The 24,989-nt window shown below is 35.9% G+C and overlaps 1 protein-coding gene across 2 annotated transcripts in view; it reads right to left on the reverse strand.

Annotated features, from left to right (window-relative positions):
- Positions 1 to 5,050: 5,050 nt before the first annotated feature.
- The window catches only part of LOC115209884 (adenosine deaminase), a 37,509-nt gene continuing 17,570 nt past the window's right edge, over positions 5,051 to 24,989 (reverse strand). For both annotated transcript variants that reach the window (XM_029778466.2, XM_029778467.2), the window contains exons 2-9: positions 21,372 to 21,433; positions 15,894 to 16,016; positions 15,439 to 15,662; positions 9,736 to 9,854; positions 9,099 to 9,170; positions 7,458 to 7,627; positions 7,178 to 7,304; positions 5,051 to 5,546 (exon numbers count right to left, since the gene is read on the reverse strand). In XM_029778466.2, the coding sequence (XP_029634326.1) occupies positions 5,454 to 5,546; positions 7,178 to 7,304; positions 7,458 to 7,627; positions 9,099 to 9,170; positions 9,736 to 9,854; positions 15,439 to 15,662; positions 15,894 to 16,016; positions 21,372 to 21,433 (990 nt within the window). In that variant the 3' untranslated portion in view covers positions 5,051 to 5,453. The remainder of the gene's footprint in view (positions 5,547 to 7,177; positions 7,305 to 7,457; positions 7,628 to 9,098; positions 9,171 to 9,735; positions 9,855 to 15,438; positions 15,663 to 15,893; positions 16,017 to 21,371; positions 21,434 to 24,989) is intronic.

A 24,989-nucleotide genomic window follows, 5' to 3' on the forward strand; every position in this document is an offset into this window, starting at 1 on the left:
CCTACATACACAATAGTAATATAGAAAAGATACAAACTGTTAACTGTTTGACAGTTCTCAATCATCTGTGATACTCAAACTTAGTAGAAACTGGCTTTTTATAATGCAGGTATAATGGCTTGATATATGAATGTGTCACTTTAATGAGTTTAACCTGTTGAGGTGGAATGGGATGACTTCACCAATGTTGCAGATTCGCTGGTATGTTGTTATTGGTTTCTGTTTCAGCTGTGTGTTATTTCATAATGAACAGATGTGAATATAATTGAATATATTTATTGAACATATTTATATAAATTTCTGATGATTACTGGTAGACTATAATCAAGCTTCAGTGTAACAAATATACATAGTAATGATTAACAAGGTTTGAGATACAGCAAGGCACTGATCTGAGATTATGAAGAATTCCTTTCATTTCTAGCTCGATTCAGCAATGGAAAACTTGACATTGTTTGGCAATAGGGAAGGATATGTGTTCTCTGAAGCTCTCTCAGTTCAGTAAAAGGCTACATCTATTGCATTTACCTAATCTCAAAGATTTCAATATTCCAATAGTTCAAATACAAAGAAAATTTTCAAGTTTATATTCTTCTCATTACATGTTACTAATATCTCACCAAATTTAGCTAATATTCCTTTCTGCTGTTGTCCTTGGTAGGCTTTTGCCTTATTAGTAAGAAAAGCACAGGAAAAGGTCATGGAATATTTGATTAAGTTTATGCTATGGCATATTACTACTGCAAGCTGATTAGTTGATAATCAGGACAGATCACATGACATGCATGTTCTATGCATAGTACAGACCTGGCAACTGAAAAATATGAGTTTCAATTCTAGGTCTCACCACAAACCCTTCACACATTAACTTATGAATGGCTAGACTTACACTGAAAGGAATTCTAGTCATAAACATTCCATCTTAATTTCAGACATAGTGTATCTATGTCTACAAGATATATATCTTTCCTTTAAGATTCAAGTGAGATTTTGTTGAGTGTGTAACCATATAGAGGTTCTTTTATTGACTTGTGTGATAGCAAGTACACTGTTACTGTATAAAGTGTGATGTAATTAAACCTTGAGCGACTCAAATATTATAGTATGAATTGAACAGAGCTGTCATTGTAAGGCAGTATTACAGTCAGACAGCTAGCTTTCATTTCAAGAGATGAGAAATGAATGTAATATCAATAGAAAGTCAAAGGAGGAACAAGTTAGACATGATTGGAAACTTTGCTATCTTTACATTATTGCTATTACAATAAGTTAGCAAGTTTCTTGAAGATATGGCTCTATGAAAGCCATACTAATTGTCAGACTTCTCAGTTTCCTGTATGTCATCATTCTTAAGACATTTAGACTATATAACAAAAAATATGGGGTTCCTGGGTATTCTCAAGAAATAAATTTTAATTTATAATTTAAAAATTTTTTTCTATGATTTAGAATTTTGAATATTAGAAAGCAAAAATGATTAACAAAAATTTATTCTGTTAAAAAAAAAAATTAATGTAAAGTTGTTTAGAAAACTAACAATCTCCAGAAAAAGAAAGAAAATTTCTTTTTTAAATATTGAAAAAATAATTTCAATCATGTTGCAAATATAGTTTTAAATCCATGTGTTGCATGTTGTCATTTCAAAATGATTACATTTTTCTAACAAAGAGCCCTACCACAGATAAGGCTCTTTCTGCTTTGATGGAATTTGAAAGAATATAACAAAGAGCAAAGTTCAACATCTAGTAATTTCAAAATATTTTTTGAATTAGATGACAGAATGTACTACTGATTGCTTTCAAGAGATTTGTTAATGGAAATATTTAATCTCTGTTGATGGCATGGATGCCTCAGTTATGGGTTTGAATTTAGAACTGAAAAAAAAAATGGATTTTGATGACAAAAATAGAAATGAATAAAGAGCATCCAAAAATTAAAAATAGGATTATTTATATACATCATCTATTAGGTGTAGCTGTGTGGTAAGAAGTTTGCTTCCCAATCACATGATTCCAGGTTCAGTCCCATGGCATGGTACCTTGAACAAGGGTCTTCTACTATAACCCTGGGCTGACCAAAGCCTTGTGAGTGGATTTGGTAGAGCAGTGCTTTTCAAACTTATTGCTGGAGCGGAACCCCAAGGAAACATTCCACTGGCTTGAGGATCCCCTGTGCAATAATTTAATAGTCTTATGCACACATATTTGCACAGGAGACTTAAAAATTACTGCCGATTTTAGCAGTTTTGTAACTTCTTGCGGAACCCCTGGACTGTGCTGGCGGAACCCTGGTTGAAAATCACTGTGGTAGAGAGAAATTGAATATATATATATTTATATATATATATATATAAGGTATTATGTTTGTTTGTGCCTGTCCCCCACTGCTGTGGGGCAACTGGCATTTGTTTATATCCTTGTAATTTAGTGGGTCAGTGTAAGAGAATAATAGAACTAATACTGGGTTTTAAAAAAAATAAGTACTGGGCTCAATTTGTTCAAAGACCCTTTAATATAGTGCCCCAGTATGGCCACAATTCAATGACTGAAATAGATATATTGTTTTACTCAAAAAGCAGATCTAATCCAAATACTTGCAAAAACAAACAAACAAACAAAACAACCGAGTCCACTAAGTGTATTGAAGGACCAGGTTGGGATGGGATGTTAAGTAAGCCATAGTAGTATTTGGACTCAGAATATTAAGAGCAAATACCATAATGCTCCTACCAGACTACCACCCCAGATTACTATTTTATTGATCCCTGAAAGATGAAAGCCCAAGTTGACATTGGTGGGATCTAAATTCAAAATTGAAGGAGATGAAAAATCTTACGTTGCTCTCTTAGACATTGTTGAATGTGATAGTATTTCTATTTTTTGAATAGTGTTTGAAGAGAAAAGATAAATAGAGAAAATATTTCAGTTCCAAAAAGTTGCTGACTTTCAAGTGAATAGTGCTCAATAGAACACTGCTTCCACATCTGGGACAGAGTTGTAGCTGCTGCACAATTTATCCAAAACTGATTAGCAAAGAGTCACTCATCAATGAACTAGGACCTGTTTTCTCACACTACCTTATCAACTCCATCTCCATGCTACAATAGTTCAGCTTCTCTGAGCTGACTGGTTGGTGCTATCTCCACCCAATGCACTTTACTTCCCTTCACTTACCACTTATACTTCCACTTCCACCCCCATCTGTCTGTCTGGTCTTGTACTAGCCTTCTACCAGAAGGTGTCAATCCTCTACAATTTCTTCTCAGATCATATTTTCTTCTCTTTTGCAGTTGTTGACTGGTAATTAATTTCAGTCTCAGAGAGACTGTGAAGGTCATGAATGCAACTCATTCCTCCTGACTAAACTATTAAAAGTATCCTAATAACATCTTAGTTTTTTTTAACAATTTGCTTGCTCACTTTCATTTGTTTCAGTCATTTGACTGTGGCCATGCTGGAGCACTGCCTTTAGTCGAGCAAATCGACCCCAGGACTTATTCTTTGTAAGCCTAGTACTTATTCTATTGGTCTCTTTTGCTGAACTGCTAAGTTACAGGGACGTACACACACCAGCATCGGTTGTCAGGCAATGTTGGGGGGACAAACACAGACACACACATATATATACATATATACGACGAGCTTCTTTCAGTTTCCATCTACCAAATCCACTCACAAAGCTTTGGTTGGCCCGAGTCTATAGTAGAAGACACTTACCCAAGGTGGCACGCAGTGGGACCGAACCTGGAACCATGTGGTTGGTAAGTAAGCTACTTATCACACATCCACTCCTGAGCCATTCCCTGCTGATCAAAATAAATAAACAGAAAGAAAAACCCCTTTATTACAGGATCTAATTTCTCTGTATCAGTCTAAATTGTCTTGTATTAGATTAAAAAATTTATCCTTTCATAAAGTCTATTAGCTTTAATTTCTTTCATTACTTCTATATATAAGGTGCAGACATGGCTGTGTGGTAAGAAGTTTGCTTCCCAACCACATGGTACCTTATGCAAGTGTCTTCAAATAGAGCCTTGGACCATTCAAAGGCTTTGAGTGGATTTGGTGGATAGAAACTGAAAGAAGCCTGACGTGTTTCTATATCTGTGTGTGTGTGTGCATTCCTATATCTTTACTACCCACAAGGGGCTAAATACAGAGGGGACAAACAAAGACAGACAAACGAATTAATTTGATTATATCGAACCCCAGTGCGTAACTGGTACTTAATTTAAGTCTACCTCGGCGGAATTTGAACTCAGAACGTAACGGCAGACGAAATACGGCTACGCATTTCGCTCGGCGTGCTAACGTTTCTGCTAGCTCGCCGCCTTCATGTGTGTGTGCATTCCTGCTTGTCCTCCACCGCTGCTTGACAACTGGTGTTGGTGTGTTTACATTCTCATAATTTAGCTGTTCAGCAAAAACACAGATAAAAGTACTGGGCTTAAAAAGAAAGTAAGCAGTGGGGTCAATTCATTTGATTAAAATTATTCAAGGCCTAATGACTGAAACAAAAGATAAAAGATCATATTTGCTCCACTCCCAGCTGAAGGGCTTTTTGTCTTGCAAAGAGCACTGTGCTAGTGCCATGTAAAAAGCACCCGTGTTGGTTGGTGCCACATAAAAATTACCCATACTAGTACCATGTAAAAATTACCTGTGCTGGGCCATGTACAAAGCACATGGCACACTTTGTAAAGTGGTTGGCATTAGGAAGGGCATCCAGCCATAGTAACCATGCCAAATCATTCTGGAACCTAGTGCAGCTCTCCAGCTTTGGTCAAACTATTCAACCCATACCAGCATAGAAAACAGACATTAAATGAGGATGATGAAGTGATAATGTATAATAAAATCTATAATAAATGAATGATTTGGATAATTAAATATCCCAATGAGATATTTTCTTCTTCACATTAATACTGCCTGCATCAATCTTAATCTCCTTATTCTAATTTTGTCCACTAATAGATACTGATTGTTGAAGACACTGAAAGTAACTTTCCTTGTACCAAGGCAGCACTGGAAATAAAGTAATAACAATCTAATATGGAACAAAATAAAGCAGGTTTATTTTTAAATATTTGATTTCACTTTCAATAGATGACAGTATAAAAAGTTAGCAAAATGTTGGTATGAGTTTTCATACCTACAAAGAATATTAGCATAGCAGATAATCTGCATTAATTGAGGACATAATCACCACACTAGTTTCAATATTGGCGTTTTCATGGAAGGAAGATTTTGTCTATTCACAATGTTTGTTAGACAATTTTTTTCATAATTTTCTTTCTGTTTTTATTTTTAATTTTTAAATTTTTTTACAATTAATGAGAGTTCACCAGGATTAATATAATCACTTAAAATTTTAGTGTTTACAACATTCAGTTTTCATTATAAATATCATTTAGTCAATTTGCTGCTTGTGATACAATTGAAGAAATATTTCAATTAATAGTCTCCCGGATAAATTTTTTTAAGATGATTCAAAAGATCTTTCTGTTCAGCTTTTGGCAAAAAACTGGATCTTGCAGCATTAAAAATCTAGAAAATAAAAAATGGAAGTATTGTATTAATGAAACAGAACAAATCTGAATGGAATAACTGAAATGAAAAACTAATAATTCTGTTATTGGTTGTATCATCATCATCACCATTGTTTAACGTCCGTTTTCCATGCTAGCATGGGTTGGAGTGTTTGACTGAGGTCTGGAGATGGTTTGACTGAGGTCTGCACCAGGCTCCAATCTCATCTGGCAATGTTTCTACAGCTGGATGCTCTTCTTAATGCCAACCACTTCGAGAGTATAGTGAGTGCTTTTTACATGTCACCAGCATAGGAGCCAGTCAGGTGGGCCTGGCATCAACCATGTTTGGATAGTGCTTATTATGTGCCACCAGTACGGGAGCCAGTCAGGGGGTACTGGCATCGGGCATGTTTAGATGGTGCTTTTTATGTGCCACTGACATCGACCATGTTCGGATGATGCATTTTACATGCCACCAGAACGGGAGCCAGTCAGGAGGCACTGGCCACAGCTAAGATTTTGGTTTTATTTGACTCAACAGGTCTTCTCAAGCATATTATATCGCCCGACGCATCAAGGGTACTTTTAAATGGGCCAGACATGCAACACTGGCTGCAATCTCTCTTTAGTTGCCAGGTCTTCTCAATCACAGCATATCTCCAAAGGTCTCAGTCGTCTGTCATTGCCTCTGTGAGGCCCAATGTTCAAAGGTCATGCTTCACCTCATCCAATGTCTTCCTGGGTCTACCTCTTCCACAGGTTCCTTCCACAGTTAGGGTGTGGCACTTTCTCACACAGCTGTCCTCATCCATACATAACACATGACCATACCAGCTCAGTCATCTCTCTTGTACACCACATTTGATGCTTCTTATGTCCAACTTTACTTTCAGGGTGCTCACACACTGTTGTGTATGCACACCGACATTACACATCCAGGGGATTATACTAGCTTCATTTCTGTCAAGCCTACACATTGCTTCAGCAGTCGAGACCCATGTTTCACTGCTGTGTAGCTTGTCAGTTTGCACACATGCATCATACAGTCTACCTTTCATCCTGTGTAAGAGGCCCTTAGTTGCCAGCAGAGGTAGAGAAAAAAATTGTTGATAAAAACTAGAATAATAATCATTCTACCCAAGCAATTAAAATTTTGTTATTTCAGTAGATTAGCATTTAAACGAGTGTTATGGTCATACAAATAGTGTCATTTGTTTTCAATTTTCTGTGAAAACATTTCCGGTTACAGGGAAATATCACCTTACTTGGAGACAAGTGAAAATTTGTGATGGGAAGAGCATCTGGCTATAGAAAATTTGTCTCAATAAATTCTGTCTGACCCATAAAAGCTTGGAAAAGATGACGTTAAGACAATGATGATGAAATATTCTATCACCATAAAATGGTTAATTTGAACAAATTGTCAAAGCATGAATAGAACAGGAAAAAAAATTGCTATATTAAAAAAAAAAAGGAGGTAATATTGCAAACTACAGAAATTATCATAATCAGTCTTTTAAATATAACAAAATTTAATTCATTTGAAAATAATCCACCCGTTATATTTATTATTTTTCTCAAGTACTTAACTGTATATATAATAAGTATTGGGAAATATAAATAAAAGCAAAGACTAAGCATACTTACAGTCTTTATAATCTGATCTTTGCTAAAACCAGCTTTTTCTGCCATGGCATAGTCATTGTGAAGACAGGTAGCAAAGACTGTGGGATCATCAGTGTTCAAAGAGAAATTAGCATCATCTTTTAAAAACCTTTAAAAAAGATAATTTTAATTTTGAGAATTCAAGAGATATTCTTGCAGAATACATTATGCTGGTTAAAAATAGGATAAAAAGAAAAGGAAGTTAATAGCAACCAAAAGAGAAATTGTACATCAGTTTGAAGAAAAAGAGAAAACAGCTTACGTAGTAACTGGATGATTTTGTATTTCTCCTAAGAATGCCTGTGTCCTGAAGCTTGAAACTAGGCAAGTCTCTAAGTGAATGTTATCATTCCTTATTTGTTTGTAAAGATGATCATCCTCAATAACATGGTAACCATGGCCTACACGTTCAGCAAACATATCATCTACAGCCTAGAGGAAGAAAATGAAGTTTTAAAACTGATTAACCTTCATTTCAAATATAAGAAAGGAATTCAACGCCCATAAAGAAATATTACTGGATAAAGACCTCAATGTTACTAAATAATTTTTGTTACTTTTTAGGTAATAATTCTTCTTTATTTAAGCTTAAAATCAGCAATTTTGAGGGGAGGGGGAAAATTGGTTACATCAACCCCCAGCAACTGACTGATACTTTATTTTGTCAGCCCTAAAAGGATGAAAGACAAAGCTGAACTCAGAATGTAAAGAGCCCAAAGAAATGCCACTCACAAATCTGTCAGCTTGTTACCTTACTTTTCAGGTAATAAGGTCTATTCTACAGCAACGATATAAAATTGTACTAAATAGTTATTAACTTTGGTTTGTTGCAGTTGTGATACAACTTCCAGAGCCAATGCAAGCTAAAGCTTGGTTGTTTCTGATGTATTTTGGCATTCTATTATATCAGATTTAAAATGTGCATGATAGGGCTGACAAAATAAAGTATCAGTCAGTTGCTGGGGGTTGATGTAACCAATTTTTCCCCTCCCCTCAAAATTGCTGACTTTAAGCTTAAATAAAGAAGAATTATTACCTAAAAAGTAACAAAAATTATTTAGTAACATTGAGGTCTTTATCCAGTAATATTTCTTTATGGGCGTTGAATTCCTTGAATAGCTCCACAAAATCAATGCTTTCTTTGTCCTAGTTGTGTCATTATTTTTCTAATTATGAATGTAACAATAGCTTTTATTTGTTTAAAAAGAAGAAAAAAAATCCTTTTTTGAGCCTAACACTTGCTTCTTTCCCAAATATTAAAAGAGAAAGCTGAAGATGAAGCATTTGGCAAAACAAGTTGGCAAACTAATTTAAATGATCATTTTCACTTCCTTATTTGAATTATATTATAAAACATGCATAGAGCATAATGAATTTGAAAATCAAAAGCATTTATTTTTTCAATGAGTTTGTTATCTTGTGTTTAAGTACCACAAAAATAAACTAAATAATTCTTATTTCAGCTATATACTTGTATTGAACCTCTTCTGATAAAGAGCAAACAATATTTATGGTGTGTCAGTGATGTGAACTTATGGATGAATTTGATCTACAGCCAAATTAATTTAATTGAACTCTCTATGAATCAGAGGTTAGTATGCAGCTATATCAACAGGTGCACCAAATCGCAAACAGTTCTCATAGTGGCCATTACAACAACTAACACAGCTCAGTGGTGACACGTGTAACCCACATACTATGAAATAGTGGTTACAGACAGCCATCACATATAGATTAAAACAGTTTTTATCAATTTATTTAGAAAATATGAAAGTCAATGTAAAATATGCTAAGGGTCATAGTTTACTGAAAGGGTTCATAAAATATTGAGATAAATTAAAAATCAAAATTTTGAAGAAAAAAGAAAAAAAATTCTATTAAAATTTCAAAAGGAAAACTTTACCTCTTTAACATTAGGAGGTCCTCCAATTTCTCCAGCATGTGCTGTACGATGAATTCCTAGCTTATGGGCTTCCTTGAATAAAAAGTAAATAAGATCTTCATATATTGTGCCATATCTAGAAATGAAGTGCTTTTGTTTCAAAAGTATTTTATATTGCAGATTATGTTATTTTAATGAAATGAAACTGTGCGTAGGTAAATAAAATACCTTTTAACTCAACTTAAATGAAATAGACATTCTCAATGCACAGTTGTCAATATTAAAATTAATCAACTTATTTGTTGTTTATTCAAAGCTTGTAAGATTTTATGTATAGTTCAGGATTGAGACAGATGCTATGCAATTTGATTTTCTTCAGGCAGACAAAGTTAAGCAAGAAATTTACAGATTTTGCAAGTTATAAAACTGTAATGGCAGCCTGCTAAAAAGAGGATAAGTTCATGTGCTTTGAAGAGATATGAGGGAATTATGTTTTAGAAGATCATCATTTAAAGAAAAAATGCAAAAAACAGATCAAGTATCAACTATTAATCTTATTTTCAATAGGATTAATAGACATGTATGCGTGTCTACAAATGACAATAGAGAAATTTAATCCAGGATGAAAATATAAATAATATGAGAAATTATTACAAACCTTGAAAACATCTCTAATTTCAGTTGGAGTGGGGAAGAACTCTGCACCTGCCACATCTATTCCAACAACACCATCATTTTTAAACTCATTACACAGCTGAAGTACGTCTTTAGCAATTTCTACAAATATTCCCATAGACACATGTATGAGTGTGCATTCTTTGTATGTATGTGTATATATATATATATATGGATGTTCATGTACACACGGACACTTTATTAATATGATTGTTTTGAAACATTTCCCCACAAAGCTCTCTCAATAAAATCTCACTTATTTTGCAGTTCTTCAAGAGAGCACATTCAAAGCCAGTTCTGAACTTCCTTAAGATTTCCTCAAAGATATGTGTGACAGATAAATAAATGAATAAATAAAAAACCCAAAGAACATTAGTAAATTCTATCCCAGGGTCTCTTTCAAAATATTCTTTCAATTCTCTGGTGAAGTTATGGCTTCGAGTATGTTACACTGTTAGACTCCATTTACTCAACCAAATTACAAATATTAGTTTGAATATAGTTATGAAGCAGGCTTAGGTCATTTACAAAACTAATGCAAAAAACATCTGCTGACTTTGGCTGTGTGGTAAGTAGCTTGTTTACAAACCACATGGTTCCGCGTTCAGTCCCACTGCGTGGCACCATGGGCAAGTCTCTTCTACTATAGCCTTGGGCCGACCAAAGCCTTGTGGGTGGATTTGGTAGACAGAAACTGAAAGAAGCCTGTCGTATATATGTGCGTGTATATATGTGTGTGTGTCTGTGCATGTTTGTGTATCTGTGTTTGTCCCCCCGACATTGCTTGACAACCGATGCTGGTGTGTTTGCGTCCCCGTAACTTGGCGGTTCGGCGGAGGAGACCGATAGAATAAGTACTAGGCATACAAGACTAAAAAATAAGACTAAAGGTGGTGCTCCAGCATGGCCAGTCAAATGACTGAAACAAGTAAAAGAGTAAAGAGAAAGTATACTAAACAAAGAAATATACCTTAATTCAAAGGATAGTATACAATGAGGCTAGATTGGTAGCTTACAATCATAGACTATACAATCAAAGAGACATTATTGCTTTGTCCTACCAGTAAAGCTTTCATGTGCAAAAGAAACATTTCTATTGCTAGCTGAAACTCAGAGGAAGACAAGGGCAAAGTAGAAGTGAGAAATCGAGAGACAAACTACTACTTGGGTCATGTTTTCTAAAAAACCCTAGAATATATTCTAATAAATTAAACCAACATATTTCAGATTAAAGCAGTAACAATAAGCATCTAATTGTCAATCAAACCACAAGCTTGATATGACCCTGAATTTACTTTATGTCATAGTGTAAATTGCACCTACAATTAAATTGCCTAATTATTTTTTAGCATTAAAACCTAACCTTACTTAAATATCCAATAAAATTATTAGTAAACTCAAACAGTAAATCCTTTCTATTACTTATTTTGCCAAATCTTACAACCTGTACTGCAATATTCACAAATTCAAAATTAAACTCAAAACTTGCCAGTCTTCATGTATAAGTAACTCTTCATAAGTAACTCTACAAACCTTAACTGAAACATTCAGATAATCTTATTAGCATCCTTACTACTTCTGCTAGCCTCCAAATCTTTCAGGTAAACTTTATAAAATAAACATTAAAAAAACCTATTATTTACATTAGATGGATATTTGTCCTCATCTTGTTTGTTGTTAACACAACGTTTTGGCTGATATACTCTCCAACCTTCTTCAGGTGTCTTGGGGAAATTTCGAACCTGGGTTCTCATTCCTAAGGTATTTTTCGATGTTATTAGTATTATTCCACCCACTTCACAGAATTGATCAAGGATACTCCCACTGAATCCAACCAGATGGTGAGTCTAGATGTGATAAGCCTGTTCACCGAAGTCCCAACTGGTGAAGCACTATCAATGATACAAGAAAAACTAGTGACAGACACCCATCTAAAAGAACGCACTAGTATATCAATAAGAAACTTGATGGAAATGTTGACCTTCTGTGTAGAGACTACCTACATCAGTATGGACACTGATACATATTGACAAGAGGAGGGTTTAGTTATGGGTTTGCCATTATCACCAGTAATAGCCAATATATACATGGAATACTTTGAGAATTTGGCTCTAGGATCAACACCGCTAAAACCAACACTATGGCTACGATATTTTGATGACACCTTTATACTCTGGCCCCACCAGGAAGATGTCCAAGTGCTGTTAGATCATGTGAACTCAATAAAGCCATCCATACAGTTCACAATGGAAAAGGAAAAAGACAATAACATGCACCAAGTATGGATTCAGGACATCTGGATACCGCAAGCCGAATTTACTGGAAGATACCTCAACTTCAATTCCCACCATCCATACAGTGTAAAGAGAGGGATTGCTCAGTGCCTAAAACATCATACAAAGAATATAAGTAGCGATCATGATACACACCACGAAGAAATGATGAAGCTCAATAATGACCTGTTATGCAACAACTAACCCAAAAGTATGCTATACACTCCAATTATGAAGAAGAGAAAGGATGAGGCCAATAAACTGTCCACAGTCTGTCTACCCTATGTGAAAGGCTTCTCTGAAAAGATACAAAAGATATGCGGCCCATATGACATCAGGACAGTATTCAAGAGTAATACAACACTTCGCAAATATCTCCTTCGAGTAAAACCACCAATAGAAGAGAATATGACCAAAGACTGTGTGTACTCCATCCCATGCAGCTGTGGTAGGTTATACAAAGGCGAAACATGCCGCCTCCTCAAAATAAGGATAGAGGAACATCACAAAGCTGTGACACAAGGAGATATTGATAAATCAGGTATAGCTGATCATGTATGGAAAAATGGAGACCCCCACTGTGGGATGATGTTAAAATAATAGACAGAGAACATCACTGGAAAATATGAAAACTAAAAGAAGCAGCACATATGCTAGGACACAACAACCTCCTAAGCAGACCAAGTGCAGATATGAGCAGCATATGGGAACTCGTATTAAGGAAGGATAGAAAAATATTAGATTTATAAGCCCTAAAATTCACTCCATACTTGCCCACAGGCATATGGTGTAGTGGTTAAGAGTGTGGGCTACTAACCCCAAGATTCCGAGTTCGATTCCAAGCAGTGACCTGAACAATAACAATAATAATAACATCGAAAAATACCTTAGGAATGAGAACCCAGGTTTGAAATTTCCCCAAGACACCTGAAGAAGGCTGGAGAGTATATCAGCCAAAATGTGTTAACAAACAAGATGAGGACAAATATCCATCAAATGTAAATAATATACATAATTCCTCATCTCTTAAATATAGAACTGTATTAATAAACCTATAATCTGGACCAAAAATACCATCTATGTATCTACAAATGCCACTTAGCTGCCTAAGTAAACATAACTTTTTTCCTTTTTCATAAATCACTAAAGAAACTGAATTCATAAGATGTTAAGAATAAGTCAGCTAATAAAGAATTTCAACTGCTCCTATCACCTAAGAGTGCCTCTAATTTGCCTTAACATTTTACTCTCAAATGAAACGTATACATTAACTCATTGTAATTTATACAAGACATAAAGTTCTCTTATATTTAACTTTTTAGCATTTAAACTGGCCATATCCAGCCTAAATATTTTACCTGTTTTATCCTGAAACTGACCAAATGTGACCTCTTACACCTGCCCTACAATGTCATTCTAAAAATAAGTGATCACATCATCAAAATCTTGAAGCTACAAGATAATACATGATTAATGTAAAACAATGTGAATAAATAAACAACATTTGATGAAGTAATCAGAATGCTAAAGGATTAATTATATACATGCCATACACTAGATCTATTAGATGGTGACTCCATACACTAGATATATTCAAATATTCCCCTGCCTCAACCAGTTTTAAATCTAAATCAGTATATCATCAACTCCATTTAATGTCCGATCGCCATGCTGGCATGGGTTGGACGGTTGGACATGGAGCTAGCTAGCAGGGAACAGACCAGACTCCAACTGTCTGTGGCAGCATAGTTTCCGTGGCTGGATGCTTTTCCTAATGCCAAGAATACAGTATAGAAAATCATTGGGTGAATTATCCTCACATGCCTATTTTTTTTTTCTTTTTCAAAATTTCCATTGCTCTTCAATAAACTAACTCTAGAACTTTGGCAAATAGCTGAAGGATATCTAACAAAAACTGCTCTAATCACACTAAACATTTCATTAACTAAAATCACTATTTGTCTCTTCATACTTTACTTTGCTTTGCTCCAGATATTATAAATCTAGTTTTATGAGGTGTCTTGCGTAACTTAGGTTTCCAAAAATGTGTAAGAATGCAATAATTCTTCTCCACAGTGACCAGTTAAAATTTATAAATCACACAATGATTTAGCAATTTAAATTTTAAATCTCAGCTATACAGCAAATTCATAAGTGACATTATACAAAATACATAACATGTGTGTATGTGTGATGGGTGCATGCATGTGTGATGGGTGCAGGAATTGCTGAGTAGTTAAGAAGTTCACTTGGTCTTATACTTGAGCCAAAAAAAGCTTTGTAAGGCAGAAACTGAAACAAAGTAACCTGTCATGCTTATGTGTGTTCATATATCTCCTTGTCATGAGATATTGCATGATAGTTGTAAATGAGCATCACTGTCAAACAAGTGGTGCATTTGGTTTCAATCTTCTATTGAAACATGTCTGGCCACAGGGAAATATTACCTTACTTGGAAACAGGTGAGAGCTGGCAAATCAATTGTAGAAAATGTGCCTCAACAAATTCTGTCAAGCATGGAAAAGTTCACAATAAAATGATATAGGGCAGGCGTGGGGGGGGGGGGGACAAGTTAAAACTCAACTATTAAACTATCAAATGTTTATGTCATTGAGTGTCCCATTGTAAAGCTTATTCAGAGTAATCTTAATATTTTGTAGCTGAAAATTGAAATCTAAAGAAATACTTTAAGGTAAAAGGAACATCTTAGATATTCATAATGTAACAAGTAGTGAATATCATAAAAATGAAAGAAGCATTCAACACATTTGATAGGCATTTCATATATTATTATTGGATTGTCTGGAAAGTTCATGCCGATTTTTAAAGGAAAGAAAAAGGTCAGTAAATACTTGCCATTACATTTTTAATCAACCATTTTGTTGCACAATGCATCTCCATCTTTCCTTTAACTTGAAAATACCCTCATCCCAGAATTGAGGTGGTTTCATGGCAAAGAATTCATCAAGGTATCTTTTTATGTCATCCAAGCAATTGAAATTTTTACCATTAAGACTATTCTGAAGAGACCTGAATAAGTGGAAATCCAAAGGAGCAATATCTGGTGAATATGGAGGGTGGGGTAACACATCCCAGCTGAGCCGCAGCAATTTTTGTCTGGTTCCCAAAGCATCAAGTGCTGAAAGTGAACTTTCTTATTAAAGGGTTACAGAATTAACACAGGTTATAGGAACATAAACCTTCTTCCATGAAAAGATAGGTGTAGTCAAATCCTATTTTATGGACTCAACCATGTTCTAAAATAAGTTAAAAGGTAAGCTACTATAAATCGGCACAAACTTTCCAGACAACCCAATATTTATTAATAACAATCTTGATTCAGCTTCATGCAACCTAAAGTTTCATAGGTTCATCATCCAAACTCCAAAAAGAAATTTGTAAATTGTACTTACTAGGTATGTTTCTCATACAACACAAGATAGCCTTAATTATTATTTTATGTTCTGCACAGCTTGTTTTTAATGCATCTAAAACAATTTTCACAACATCTCTTGCAGATAAGTTTTCATCTGCAAGAATATGAGGGGCAAACCGTACTTCTGCATAGTAAATATTTTGTTTAGCACTATCTTCACAAAAATCTTTTGCTATTTGTGCAATAGCTTGTTTGTCACCTCTGAAAAAGAAATAAAAAATAGATGTTATGACAAAGCTTATTTAAAGTTCTGTAGCAAATCTTTATCGCTCTTTATTTCTGTTAACTGTTTCATGATGTTTCACAAATATTTTTCAATGAAAACATAATAAATCCACTGGTGCCTTATCCCTTTTTCATAAACATGGTACTCAAGTTAAAACAATCAGTGCAAAATTATTTAATAAATTATACCAAGAAATATGTTCTTACTTTATAATTGGCAGGAAGTAACCAAATATATCCAACATGGCTCCTAAACCTTCATTTTTACTCTCTGTAACCCTCTCTCTTAACTCTTCTACTGTTTTCTCTTTCAGTTCTATGTTCCTTCGCCTAATGAATAAAAGAAAAATATTATAAATTAAAATTTGTAATAATTTACAAAACATGGTATTTATTTTTGTGACAACTAATTTTTTCAATTTTGTGATGTTAACAAGATTTTGAAAGTGTATTTCTATATTATAAAATTTTCTGGTCACTCAGTATGTTCGCTTTTAACATGTTAGTACTAATAGACCAGCATTTAGACTGATTTCAAAGAAACAAATTATCCTATTTCTTCTCTAATACTGTTGGTCATTGACACAGCTTCTCCTTAAACACAAAAATGGAATTTATCCCACTAGTATATCTATATACATATAGATGCAGGCATAGCTGTGTGGTTGAAAAGCTTTCTTCCCAACAGTGTCTCTCAGGTTCAGTGGGTTCTGTCCCAATGTGTAGCAATATAGGCAAGTGTCTTCTACAAAAGCCCTGGACAACCAAAGCCTTGCAAGTGAATTTAGTAGATGGAAACAAAGAAGCTTATTGTATGTATGTGTGTGTGTGTGTGTGTGTGTGTGTGTACTCCTGTCTTGACATAATATGATGGTTGTCAATTACCATCACTGTCATAAAGCAATGTTGTATATGTGTGTGTATCACTGTTGTACAAGCGATGTTGTTAATTTTCAATCTATGAAAAACACACCTGGCCACAGGGAAATATTACTTTGGTTGGCAATAGATGTGGGCTGGTGACAGGAAGGGCATCTGGCAGTAGAAAAATCTGCCTCAACAAATTCTGTCTGACCCATGCAATCATGGAAATGTGGATGCTAAATGATGATGATGTGCACTCACAGACACTGACCTCTCCTACTTTCAGCATTCAGATATTCCTGTGTGTATCACCTCCAAACATTACACGAAACTCTTCATCCCCAAAACAGCAACACTCTGCAGTTCCCTCCCACCACGTTTTCTACACAAATATAAATCTACAGAAATTAAAACTGAACATCAACTATATCAACTTTACTAGCTCAGAAAAACCTGTGAACAGAATAATACTGTCCCATCTTTACACATATGGATATACTTAAAAATGCCTATCTTTGAAAAAAAGAAAAGAAAAACACATGCTTATAAGTAGGCAGGCCAATCAAAGCCTTGTGAGTGGATGGAAGCTGAAAAAAGGCCAATGTATAAATGCATATTTATGTGTGTGTGTCTTTGTGTTAGTGTTTCTCCCTACCACTACTTACTTGACAACTGGTGTTGATGTGTTTATGTCCCCATAACTTAGCAGTTTGGCAAAAGAGACTAATAGAATAAGTATTAGGCTTAAGAAAAAGTATTGGGATCGATTCATTTGACCAAAATTCAAGGTGGTGCACCAGCATGGCCACAGTAACGACTGAAACAAGTAAAAAAAATGCTCACACCATTTCTTTCTAGCTTTTACACATCCTCTGTACTCATGCCCATGTCTCACACTTCATATCAAACATCATACAATCAACAATTTGCTTGAAGAGAAAATCTTTGTTACCAGCAGAGATGATAGCTCTGAATTTCTTCCACTTCATACAAGGTGTTCAGGCTAAATTTGACAGTTTGCATAAAGGGAAGAGAAAACACAATATCCCACTCAAAAATCAATATCAACTAGATTATGGCTGGGGGATAATAGTTTACTCAAAGTAGCCACCCTTAAACTTCCACCATGAGCTCCTCAAGACGGTTCTGGAACCTGGCACATGCATTCCTCACAGAGTCCCTGAGAAGATCTTTGAACACCTCCTTTATCTTGGCCACCAGCTCAGCCTTGGTGCTGCAGGCAGAATAGTTGATGTCTTTTACAACCATGCTCCACACATTGTAATCCATGGGAGAAGTCATCATCATCATCGTTTAATATCCGCTTTTCTAGCCAACATGAGTTGGACGATTTGACTGAGGACTGGTGAACCAGATGGCTGCACCAGGCTCCAATCTGATCTTGCAGAGTTTCTACAGCTTGATGCCCTTCATAATGCCAACCAACCACTCCGAGAGTGTAGTGGGTGCTTTTATGTGCCACAGTCATGAGGGCCAGTCAGGCGGTACTGGTAACGGCCATGCTCAAATGGTGTTTTTTACATGCCACCTGCACAGGAGCCAGTCCAGCAGCACTGGCAATGACTTCACTTGAATGTTTTTTCATATGCCAGTAAGGCGATGCTAGTAATGATCATGATCGAATGGTACTTTTTACATGCCACCGGCACGGAAGCCAGTTAGCTGCTCTGGCAACGATCACACTCGAATGGTGTTCTTAGCGCTCCACTAGCACAGATGCCAGTCATCGAATTTGATTTCAATTTCACTTGTCTCAACAGGTCTTCGCAAGCAGAGTTTAGTGTCCAATGAAGGAAAGTACGCATAAGTGGGCTGGCATAGGCCACAAGGTTATGGTCAGTCATAGAAAATTCTCTGATAATCAATTCTGACTATTTCCAGAGTTATGGTAAGGAGTCAAATCCTGCAGCCACACATGGCCTTCCAGTAACAACCCTCTCCAGCAGCTTCACAGCCACCTAAATAGAGCCCTATTTAAATACGTGGAGATGAATTCTGGCATACAGTGTCCCTTCCTGCTGGCCATGGCCTTGTAACCCTTATTGCAGCTGTCCATGTTTTATAGCCTTTACAGCATTCACAAAGCATTGAGCAGCAGTCACGATGTCAACATAAATGATATTTTATGCTGGGTAATTCTTTTCCAATATTCAGACGGCTTCTAGTCCCCCATGTCAACGTTTTCTCAACTACAGCTTTAATTTTTATGCTCTCCAATGCTGTTAACTTTTAAATACGTGTTCCTGAGAAAAGGAGACAAGAAAAAAAATGTGAGGGTTAGAAAAAAATTCAGTTTCTTACCACTAACTAACCCAATGAATATGTCACAAAGTGACTTTTCTCTGTGATCTAATAAACTTCTTGCACACTCAAAGTTTACAAGGGAACACTATATTAGTTCACACCTACTCCTTTTCAACATATTAAGTACAGCCATATTCCCAGTGGTAAAAGGGTCCTATCTTCTTTCCAGCTCCTTAAGACTTTAGTCTTTGCCAAGTTTACTTGAAGGTCTCACAATTCTAGGTTTTGTTGCATCTGTAATTTCTTTAAATCTTCTACAAATTTTGCTCTAAAGACTAGGTCATGGGCAGATAAGAGTTCCTATACACAGCAAGTTTAAACTCCTTGGTTGTAGCCCAGAGAACTAAAATAGAAACAGACTGAGAATCAAGCTAGATCCAACCTCTCACACTTATCCTATAATGTCATTCTAAAAATAAATAATCACATCATTGAAATCTCAAAGCTATGAGACAATGCATGGTTAATTTAAAACAATGTGAATAAATAAGCATTACATTAGATACCTGTCTGCATATTGTATTCCTTATAAAACTCATTGCACAACTTTTACTTTGCTGACAGTGTCTCAGGGAATAGTTTGCACCACTCTCACAAGCCCTTCATCTCTATCTAGGATTTTTTTAAAATATCACCTGAATACAGATATCAAAGGACTTCTCCAAGTCAGTGGATGCTAGTTTACTTAGCTAAAAACTTCTCTTGCAGTTGTCTCACAAGGAAAAAAAGAAGCATCAGTGGTACTATAACCTGGTTTAAATCTGAACTGCATCTGATTAAAGTTAACTTTTCCTCATCAGTCATTCTAATAAAAAGCTTGTAAATTTTCACAAACGATTTATATTAGAAGTTTATTATATGAGGTAGCCTTGCATAATAGTGAATCACTTTTGCACTTGTTGCAACCAGGTTGTCTACTAACTGGTTTTCAGTATAACGTCTTTAAAACATTACTTTTGTTGCTAGAATACTACAACTTAGCTGCCTCTGCAACTTGTCCTACTTCTGTGTATTTCCTTTTGACAAATAACAGGTGTATATTATGTCACCATCAAATGGGTATAAGTGTCATTTAGGCAGGTCACTCTTGTGATCAATGCTTTGTGTATCTTGAAATTCCTGAGCTATATCAAGTGTATAACCTTTATTTTGGAAACTGGCACCATATCTTTGATTGCCGAAGTAGATCTCTATTAGTTAGTTGCAAGTTTTCAAACCTACCAGAAAAGTAAGTGAGTTGGTAGGTAGGTACATATGTATGTATGTATGTAGGTAGGTAAGTAAGTGGATAAGTAGGTAGATAGTGAGGGGGAGAGAAAGAGAGGGCTGGAAGGGTGGAAGGATAAAATGGTAACTACTTTAAGATCTTTACTAGCATATAAGTCAGCTTCAGGAAACTTCTTTACTAAAATTAGAGCTGTTATCAAAAACTTTGATAAAGGTTGGTAGTTTATCAAGGTGTTGGATGACTGTACTTCATAAATTTTTTCCTTGACTTCTGATTTCAACACATTCTTCCAGTGTTCCACTATTACTGATTTGATTGGTCTTTGGTTAAGGATGTACCATCTGCTGATTTGATTTGTGCTATAGAAGAGTTCCTGTGTATTCTATCATAAAAACTGTACAGACACACGTCCATGTAAGCATCTGAATTTTGCAAGATTTTGCATTTCATATTTGAAAAATTGGAATTGTAAAGTCAAGTTTCTTTTGACCTTCTTCCTGCTCCCCAAGTTTTGAAAGAGATTTTTTTTTTTAATATAATGGGTGATAGTTCAAGGTTGTATTACATGCTTTGTGAATATTACTCAGGAGTATGGTGGCTGTGGTGGAGATCTCATTAAACCAGTTTTTACACGTTTTCTCTCTCTCTCTTGGTTTCAGGATATGATATCACACACACACACACAGAGGTTATTAATAAATTACCTTTACAATTTGAAGATTGAAAGTGTAGAAGTTGTAAACATAATTTATGGACATCCTATGCATTACAAGCTCATCACATACACATGCAATTTTTTTATATACACGTGTGAGCATATATTTTTCTTTCAATAATTTTAATGAAACGACAAAATTTATAGAAGCAATTTTGCTGAACTGATTTTGTGTTTTCAGTTTCATCATCATCGTTTAACGTCCGCTTTCCATGCTAGCATGGGTTGGATGATTTAACTGAGGACTGACGGACCAGATAGCTGCACCAGGCTCTGATCTGATCTGGCAGAGTTTCTACAGCTAGTTGCCCTTCCTAACGCTAACTACTCCGAGAGTGTAACAGGTGCTTTTACGTTCCACCGGCACGAGGGCCAGTCAGGTGGTACTAGCAACAGCCATGCACAAGTTTACAAAATGAAATACAGAAAAAATATTGGACTTAAATTTTACATTTAATCTAAATTATGTACGAATATTTTTTTTTTTTAAGTCACTGAATGCAGTTATATATGGTTATATTTGTATGCAAAAAATAACAAAAATATATCTTACTTGGCTGTTTCAAATAATGTCTCTGGTCGAATTGCTCCATCCAAATGAACATGTAGTTCTACCTGCAAATTATAAGAATATCACTACATGTTACCAAATACCTAGAAAAATGTTGGTTTGGTCAACCTCTTATTTAGGTCATCTCAAAAATACCATATCAACAATATTAAAAATGTTTTTATTTCTTCATTCATGAAGAAAGAGATAAATGACTTATAAAATTTAATTTAATTTTTTTGCTGAAGTTCAAAAATTCAGCTGTCTGCATTCATAGAAATTACCATCATGGGTATACAAAACACTAATAACCAAAACATAAATACTTATTTCTTATTCTTTGATTTCTGAATGTGTTTAACCCTTTAGCATTCAAATTGGCCATATCTGTCCCAAATATTCTGTTTTATATTCAAACCAGCTAGATCCAACCTCTCACACTTATCCTATAATGTCATTCTAAAAATAAATAATCACATCACTGAAATCTCAAAGCTATGAGACAATGCATGGTTAATTTAAAACAATATGAATAAATAAGCATTACATTTCATCATCATTGTTTAACGTCCACTTTCCATGCTAGCATGGGTTGGACGATTTGACTGGCGAACTAGATGGCTGCACCAGGCTCCAATCTGATCTGGCAGAGTTTCTACAGCTGGATGCCCTTCCTAAAGCCAACCACTCCGAGAGTGTAGTGGGTGCTTGTATGTGCCACTGGCACAAGGGCCAGTGAGGCAGTACTGGCAGTGGCCACGCTAAAATGGTGCTTTTTATGTGCCACCTGCAGAGGAGCCAGTCCAGCGGCACTGGCAATGACAATGCTAAAGAGTTAAACAGGACAGTGGTCTTTCCAAGTTGGCTGTGTTAGAATGACCTATTATGTTGGTATAGGCAGCCTAAAAATTGGAACTGACATGCAACTGATTCAGTATAGAGGCTTTGAAAGAAGCATCGTATAACACACTTGTGATGTATCCTCCAACAATAAAATGTATTACAAATGACTAACAGAAAACATTCAGTACAATAGTTCATTCTATCACTGCAGCATGGAAAGAAAATCCACACCCACTTTCAAGATACATTAAAAAAACAGAAATCAAAGAATGCAGAATAAGCACAAGCATCACAATTATAAAAAGATCTGAGCTCATCTTAACTTGTCACCATATAGGAAGGTTCCTGCTGATTAATTTTAAAGCAAAACCTCCTTCTGGGATCTGAAGTAAAGAACACAACAGCATTGATAATAATCACATGATCGATGAGTTCAAATCTTACTAAAGTCAACTTTCCCCTTCCTTCTTCCAAGGTTGATATAAAAGTACCAATCCAGTGGGTGGATTACCAGAACTTTAAGAATCAGATACCTTGTATTTGCTTAAGTTATTTGTATTTTGAGTTCAAATTGTGCCAAGGTTAGTTGGTTGGTTGGTGTGTGTACGCGCATAATAACTGAGGTGGAACAGAAGATATGAAAGGATGTGTGGGTAAAGGTAGTAAGAATGTGAAAGGAGAGTGAGAAGTGGTTAGAGATAGGAGTGAATGGTGAACAAGGACAGAGGAGTGGTTAATAGTAAATGTGAATTGGAGGAAAATGATAGGAATGATGAGTAGACGTCAATAGAAGTTGGTCAGGAGAGAGGAGGTAATGAGTGGCAGTACAGAAAGGGTGAAGAGCAACAGAATAATAATAATAATAATAATATAACTGAATAGAATAGGATGAAAGATAAACAGATGATGGATGGAGTGGGTGTTTAAGGTTGCAATAGTTTGAGAGATGTTCCTTCTTGAGCCATGCCTGGCTCATAAGGGCTGGTTTCCCTGGCATATAGGTTCCCCACCTGGACGGGACACCAGTCTGTCATAGGTGAGCTGCAAGATGCAGGAGGAAAGAGTGAGAGAAAGTTGTGGCGAAAGAGTCAGCAGAAGTTTGCCATTACCTTCTGCTGGAGCCGCATGGAGCTTAGGTGTTTTCGCTCATAAACACACACACATAGCCCAGTCTGAGATTTGAACCTGTGATCCCTCGACCACAAGTCCGCTGCTCTAACCACTAGGCCATGATGTACACTAATCCCTCGCCACATCGTGGTTCACCTATCGCAGTTTATTATTTAAGTTTACGCTGATTCTTCTGTAGTGTTGTATTGCATTTATAATAAAATAAATATATACAAATTATAGAAATTATAAATAAATCATACAGTACAGTACTGTTTCTACTTCAAGGATTTTCACCTATTGCGTGGGGTTTTGGAATGTAACACCTGTGATTGTTGAGGGATTACCATATAGTGATAAAAGGTGATGGAGGTCACAGTGAATATAGAGGGTGCAAACAAAAGTGGAGGTGTGGGTCGATGGCAGATATGACATGGGGTGTTAACTATGAGGCATGGGATGGATATAAGTTCAGGAGAGAGGAGGTTATGTAATGACACATGCTTTTCTCTGGACTATCTGCTCCTTCCTCCTTTTCCTTCTTGATGAACTTTTTCCTCTTCCTGACAAAGAACCATGCTCAAAACTTTGTTTCCACTCCTATTTTTTCATCTAAAGCTTTCACTGTTTTTCCTGTGTTTTTTAAAAAAAATTTTGACTTGCATATATCATCATTATCATCATCATTTAATGTCCATTTTCTATGCTGGCATGGGTTGGGCAGTTTGACAGGTGTTGGCCAGGTGAAGAGCTGCCCATGTTCCACGTCTGTTTCGGCATGGTTTCTACAGCTGGATACCCTTCCTAATGCCAACCACTTTACAGAGTGTACCGGGTACTTTTATGCAGCACTGGCATGGGTGCATTACACACACACACACACACACACCTGTGTATGTGCAAATATTTAAAACTTACACACACATAACAAGCCAGAGAACAGAGGCACTGGTATCACATTTCTTGCTTGGTTACAGCAATTGACACCCTATGTGTCAAATAAATCATTTAACAAGTTGGAAAACAAGAATATCAGCAATGATTATGTAATATTGACTATACAATGTAAAACCCATAGTCATTTCATCAGGACGAAATGAATAAACTAAGGAGAAAAGCTTGGTGGGAGGGGTCATATTCTGGTACAAGGAGGTTCTACTTGACATGCAAATAAAAAGGTGTAAAGGTTTATCAACTGATAAGATCATATTTTAAGTTGGACTGTTGAGAAAGTTATCTGGTAAAAGAATTTTAAATCTGTGTATTGTAGAGTGCCATAAATCAACTGGGATGGGCATTTCTAGAGCAGCTGGAAGAAAACCTTATCAGAGAGGAGAGAGAGAGAGAGAGAGAGAGAGAGAGAGAGAGAGAGAGAGAGAGAGGAGAGAGAGAGAGAGACCAAAAAAGCATGGACAAGAATACAGATGGAAAGAGGGTGTAAGAACAATTTAAAATGTATGCAGGCATTTATTGAGGATAAAACTATACAGAGAGAGAGAGAGAGAGAGAGGAGAGAGAGAGAGAGAGAGAGAGAGAGAGAGAAAAGCAGAGAGAGAGAGAAAAGCAGAGGGAGAGAGAAAAGCAGAGGGAGAGAGAAAATCAGAGAGAGAGAGGCAGAGAGGGAGAGAGAGGCAGAGAGGGAGAGAGGCAGAGAGGGAGAGAGAGAGG

Source organism: Octopus sinensis, linkage group LG3, assembly GCF_006345805.1.
Source record: "Octopus sinensis linkage group LG3, ASM634580v1, whole genome shotgun sequence".
Classification (NCBI taxonomy): Eukaryota; Metazoa; Mollusca; class Cephalopoda; order Octopoda; family Octopodidae; genus Octopus; species Octopus sinensis.